Source organism: Nothoprocta perdicaria, unplaced genomic scaffold (genome assembly GCF_003342845.1).
Source record: "Nothoprocta perdicaria isolate Ctin4 unplaced genomic scaffold, notPer1 scaffold_33, whole genome shotgun sequence".
Lineage (NCBI taxonomy): Eukaryota > Metazoa > Chordata > Aves > Tinamiformes > Tinamidae > Nothoprocta > Nothoprocta perdicaria.
In genome coordinates, this window is record NW_020455566.1 from 4,521,504 (window position 1) to 4,527,503 (window position 6,000).

The window sequence follows — 6,000 nt, forward strand, 5'->3', positions numbered from 1 at the left end:
GGGATTTGCATAGGAATTGGCATGGAGGAGGCAGGTTTGGCCCCGGGATGAGCTGCTGGATGTGGCAGGACTTTGTCCCTGCAAAAGACTCTGGTCCTGTTGAAGACGCCCCTTGCATCAGCCCTGGGAAACAGCGCAGCAGCTCGTGATAGAAATGCAATGGAAAAAAAAAAAAAGGAGAAAAAAAAAAAGAATCATGCCAAGTGGTCAAACTTGAAGAAATCATGTTGTGGAAAACACTGATTCTTCTAAAAACAGTGCAGAGCACTTTTGTTTCCCGTGGGCTTTTGAACCTGACGCTTCCCATGGCGGGAGCCAAGGGCAGTGATGAAGGGGGGCTGAGGAGCCGGGTGAGCGGCACGGCTCGGGCTCCGTCCCCTGGCACGTGCCATCCCAGCAGCAGCTCCAGGGGCCCTGGGGCTTCCTGGCCAGAGCCCCAGGCCTCGGCAAAGCGCTCGCATTGAGGGTGCCCTGTGGAGGTGACGCACTGGCCCGCAAGGAGCCAGCGCCTCTGCTCAGCCCGAAGCTAATCGTACAAGTTCAATCACTTAAACATTCCCCCTGCACTATCGTTCTTGGCACTTAAGCATTTCTGGGCACGCTCAGGGACATGGGAAGTAGCACATCCCCACTGCGCCCATGGCCCTGAAGAGTGCTCGCCCCATTTATTCAGAGAGAAGTTTCTCACTTGGCAGCACGTCAAGGCACAAGCCAAGCCTGAAGCCAGGAGATGCTCTCAGGAGTCCCTTGGGGCACCTAAGCCGGTCATGTCCCCGCAAAGGGCTCCTGAGGGCCTTGATGTGACAAGGAGATGCTCTTCACTAAGAGGGATTTTGGTGACATGGCTGCTACAGAAGAGTGAGGACCTGGAGAAGGTACAAGTTGTCCCTCTGATGCACACTGCACAGCCACAAGCCAGGTTCTCAGTCCATGATGCACCTGCACACAACACCCAGCCTGTGCATCCCAGGGACCAACCCACCTCCCAGAGGAGGATACCAAGAGACATAACCTGCTCTGAGCTGCCCTGTGGTGACTCGTGGGGACAGTAGCACCTTCCTAAGCCCTAAGATGTTGTGGGGAAGAGCAGGAAGGAAACTCAAGTCCCCTCAACTCTGATGGCCCCCAGGTGACAGGCTCCCCGGAGCTCCCCAGCCAGTTGTTGAGCAGCAAGGCTATGTGCCCACCTGCATCTCCACAGCAAGAACAAGCCTTGTGCCCCCCGGCCCTCAGCTGCTCTTCCAGGTGTGCAGAGACCGCTAAGGTAGTGCTCTTACACACTGACTAAGCTCCACAAGCAGCTGCAGCTCTCTCCAGAAACAGCTGAGACCTCTAGGTATCTTCCCAACCTGAACGGAGATGGAGGCAGCTAGGCCTTGGAGAACTACAAAACCCAGGAATTTGGTTCTGACTCCCAAGGCAATGGCCAATGAACAGAGTAAAACTAGCTGTGCCCAAATGTCAGCAGCTGTAGTTGGGGCTCTCCTTAATCTATGATGCTTAAAGACCAAGTGATGTGTCCTGCCATGGCAGGCAGGACCAATCTCTGTCTCTCCCTGGGGAACAGGCACTAGAAGATGGTGTCACTTGACCCATGGCAAACTCAAACTCCAAACCATGCTCCCCCAAAAGGTATTTCTGGAAATGTCACCCACATTGACCTTCTTGCCTTCTCAAGAGGGACTTTACTGGGCACAGTGACTTTGCAAACTAGGGGCACGACAAGTTTGTGCCTGGATCTGAGACCAATATAGACACTTCTGAGATAGGAGAGATTTTTTTTTTTTCAAGGGTTGGAAATTGGTCACAATCAAATCATTGCTTTTCTCCAGGAAAAGAAAAAAAAATCACCTCTCCCCATCCATCTTTAACACACACATTTCCCTGTGCTTCCAGGCTAAATTCAGAGCTGGGAGACACTTCAGCAAGCCAACACAAGCAGGGACATTGTGCTGGCATCCTTGTGTTAGACAAGGCTTGGGCAATGTGTCTGATCATGGCAAACGGAGGCCTCACCCCTCTCAACCTTGCCCCTATTCCTGGGGTCCCACTGGCAGCGAAGTGACCTCCAGAGAAGTGAATTTCTGCTGGTAACATGCATGGAAACCACCTGCTCTTGGCACAACTCCCCACTCTGGGCAGCCTTAAGGCAGGACTACAAGTCAAGTTGTACCTCATGGCACTGAGATAACATTTAATAGCCCCTTCAGGCCAAAGTGCCTGGACAAAGTGCTCTGGGCAAGCAAATTTACCAGTGGGCTGGGTGAGGGGGCCCATCCCAAGACTCCCCACCACCCTCCTCGGCCCCGCTGAAGTAAAATGCCACCATGGCCACCAGGGCTTTCCTCACCCTGGTCCCCATCTCAGCTCAGGTTCAAGTTCAAGTGAGGTTTCCTCCATGAAAGACAATGGGAGCAGGGCTAGTAAGGCAGGGCCGAGGGCATGTACCAAGGACCTGGTCAAGGAATGGGCAGCCTATGGGGTGACAGGGATGTCCCTGCCTCGTGTGGAGTCTTGCTGGTGGGGACCTCTCTTCAGCACTGCAATGTCCACTTGAACGAAGAGCCACCACAGCCCCATGCCCCAAGGGATGCGGGGAGGCAGGCAGGTGGGAGGGAGCCGGTGTCAGCGTCACACCTGTGAGCCTCTCTCCTTGCCCACCTCCCACGAGCCCGGCCGGGCCTCCTGCCTGCCCCGCTGCTCCAGCAGCAGGTCCGACGACTCGCCCGTGCTCCCCAGCTTGGCATAAGCCACCAGGCTGAGGTGATCGAGCCGAGGCCAGCTCCGATTTTTGCGGTCTTTGATGGGAGCCACCAGCAGCACCGCAGGCCGGCCCAGGTCCAGGGACTTGGAGTGTCCTGGGTTGTGGAGCTGTGGGTCTGAGCTGAGCTCCTTCTCAGAATCTCCTGAGGGCAGGGCTGTCTCCACAGCGGGGGTGACAGGGCAGACGGCCTCCATGTTGATGACAACATGGTTGTCCTGGTGCTCCTGCCCTCCTGGCGACGTGCCGCTGCTGTGGGACAGGAGGGCCCAAGATGGCCTCCGCACCTCAGCGATGGGCTTGGCAGGGCTCTCCTCCGCGGCCGCGCCGGCCCCCGGGGCCACGGCCACCGTGTCCAGCAGGCAGTTGTTGAGCTTGATCACAGGCAGTGCCAGCGTGTTGACAGCAGAGGAAAGGAGCGATTCCGCCCCAGGGCTGAAGGAAAGGTTGAGGTTGCCATCAGGCAAGTTGCCCGAGTGGACGCTGAGGAGGGAGGCAGAAGGCGACGCGCCATTGTGGTGGAGGAGCTGGGCTGTGGTCTGGAGCCGCTTGGCTCCGTAGCACTCAGACCATTTGCTGCTGGGGCACGGGTGGAAGACCCTGGAGGCGAGGTCCACCTCGTAGCAGCCCTCCACGCTGTCCACAGGCACCGGCTGGCTCACCCTCGTCTCGCAGTACTTGTCCTCGGCACTGGGCTCCGTGGGGAGGCCCGCAGCCATGCCGTAGAGGCCCTTCTGCATGAGCAGGCGCGTCTCCATGTCTCTGTTCTCGTACAGCATGGTGTTGGCGCAGATGAAGATGAAGAGGCCAATGCCCATGATGACGGGACCAATGAGCTTGAGCTTCTCGCTGTGCGGGAAATGGCGAGCGTGAGCCACCTCCTTCCTCACGTCGCCAGGGCTGCTGGCATTCCCTGAGCTGGCCCCAGCCCGATGAGGCCAGTAGCCCACCACGGCAATCGTCATGCCCACCAAGACGACAGAGATGCCCACCATGACGAAGACACCTGAGGGCGAGCGCATGCGGAGCTGCCCTTTCACGGTCACTTCTGGGGGGGACTTGCGCCTCCGGCGGCGCCTGCGACGCCGTGATGGGGCAGCTGCAGCCAGCGCCTTGTTCTCCGCGGCCTCCTGGCTCCTCATGGGGCCATTGGCTTTGGCGCTCTCGGCAGTCATCGTCTCCGCTTCACCGGCTCTTCCTGTAGCTTGGGGCGCGGGGAGAATGGAAGGAGAGAAAGGAGAAGAAGGGGCATCACTAGCAGGTCTGGAGATCCACATCCCAGCACAATGTGGGCATCAGGGGAGCAAAGCAAAGGGTCTAAAATGGGGCGCTGAGGCCTTGGACACGTGCAGAAGGGCTGGCCAGGCTCTGACCATGCAAGGATCGGCGATTGTCATGCACAATGGGACAACGGTGCTGGCGACCTGCCCGCCTGGACCGACCCCAAGTCCCGCATGGAGTGATGGATGGGGACGTGGTCGGACATAAGAACTGCAGCATGGACCCAGTCCAAAAGAGGTCATTGTACTGCTAAACCCCTGTGCTTCAATGATTAAAAGCCATTGAAAAATGGATGTGATTAGAAAGCAAATGGCACACCAGGCCAGCAAAGACAGGAGCAGCGACCCATCTGATTCCGCTCCCTGAGATGAACGAAGAGCCAAGAGACAGCGAACAGGAGGAAAATGAGGCACTGAGGATTTTTTTTTTCCCAGGCTTAATCATCTTAAGGTGTTATTAGCATTCCCAGGAAGGAATTAAAGATATGAGTTTCAGGGTGACAGCATGTTCCTGGCACTAGGCTCTCAAGTCGTGGCAATTCAACTGAGATCAATAAAATCAATAAAGAAACAGTGCCCCTCCTCAAAATAAAAATAAAAATAAACCCAGCAAGCTGCTGGGTGCAGTTTTACAGGTTTCTTTGGACCAAGGTGAGAACCTGGCACTCCAAGGGCAGGGCTAGGATAAGCCCCACTCTAGAAGCACTCTAATGTGACAGTCGCTCTTGAGTTAAAATCTGAGATTTGCTTTGTTTTGCAAAATATTTTGCTTCTAAGGGAAACAAAGGGGCAAGCTAACACTCCCTAAAGGCTGAGTTTATTTCCCCGCCAAATACCCTTATTTAGAGGTGTTCCAGCTTTCCTGCATTACCATCTCAGATTCCACCTGAACGTTATATTAAACCCTTTAAATGCTGTGCTGGCAACTAAGGCAGTGAAAAATAAGAATCCCGAGGCCCCGGGTATTTTACAAAGACTCTTTGATTCCTGTTACGGGAGGGTGAAGATAGAAACCCCTCCGGGATGCCCACAGGGCCCCTTCCCCGAAGCGGTGATGAACACACGTGACCAACAGGTCCTATTTTTGGCCACAAGCCTCGCCGGTGCCTCTTTAAACCTAATTCCGCGCTTATCTCCTCTCGCGTCCCCTAAGCCCCTGGCTCCCCCCGCGGAGCCGGCACGGCCGCCAGCTGCTCCGCGAAGCCTTCGCCTCCGGCAGCGCGGCCACGGCCCGGCTCGTGTGCCCGGCGCCGCGGGGCCGGCCCGCTGCTCGCCCGCCTCGCGCCCGCTCTCGCCACGCGCCGCAGCAACGTGTGCCGTGTTCCCGTGAGGTCGAGCGCGCTGCTTCGGGAAGGGGGGATTATCAAGAGCCGCGGCGGCAGAAGGGAAGGAGGGACTGGGCCGAGGATGCTGTGGGTGCTGCGGGTGCCATGCACGGATGCCACCCATTCCCTTGGCCTCCTGACCTAGCCTATGCGCTGGCACACGCGGTCCTTGCTCAGCATGAAACAACCTCATTTTCCTCCTCTGGGCAGTGGGATCCTCTTTTCCCTGGCGGTGGGAAGGGATGTGGAGGATGAGCAGAGATGGGAAGAGGACAACTAACTTCTCCCCCTCTCCAGGACTGGCTGAGCCTCCAGCATCGCCAGCCTCGGGGATACCCCTCCAGAAACCCTCTGAGCAACCGGGGAGTCCCCTTGAGCCTCCCCTGGGCCCCCGACCCGGTGTCCAAACCCGCTGCCGCCCCCCCGGCCCTCTGCCCGCTGCTGCCCGGCGCCTCTCGCCTCCTCTGCCCCAGCCTGGGAGCCGCGGGCGTGCAGAGCTTGAGTGTTTAATTGCTCATCGCTGCAGACGGTTGTTCCCAGAGTTCAAAACCATTATTTTTATTAATAGACTCCCCAGGGTTATATAAGCACTGGAAAAAAAGAACAAAAAAAAAAAAAAAAAAAAAAAAAAAAA

At 56.8% G+C, this 6,000-nt stretch overlaps 1 protein-coding gene across 1 annotated transcript; it reads right to left on the reverse strand.

Annotated features, from left to right (window-relative positions):
- Positions 1 to 2,631: 2,631 nt before the first annotated feature.
- Positions 2,632 to 3,936, reverse strand: TMEM200B (transmembrane protein 200B). The gene is made up of 2 exons (XM_026043518.1): positions 2,929 to 3,936; positions 2,632 to 2,895 (listed from the first exon to the last, which is right to left on the reverse strand). Exons 1-2 carry the CDS (start codon positions 3,934 to 3,936, stop codon positions 2,632 to 2,634), a joined length of 1,272 nt encoding a protein of 423 aa, XP_025899303.1.
- Between the last annotated feature and the right edge of the window lie 2,064 nt (positions 3,937 to 6,000).

Coding starts and splice junctions, on each gene's coding strand:
- TMEM200B (XM_026043518.1), bottom strand. CDS start 3,936: ATGACTGCCGAGAGCGCCAAAGCCAATGGCCCCATGAGGAGCCAGGAG. Junction 2,896..2,928: donor TCTGCCCTGTCACCCCCGCT/GTGGAGACAGCC, acceptor GGAGATTCTGAG/AAGGAGCTCAGCTCAGACCC.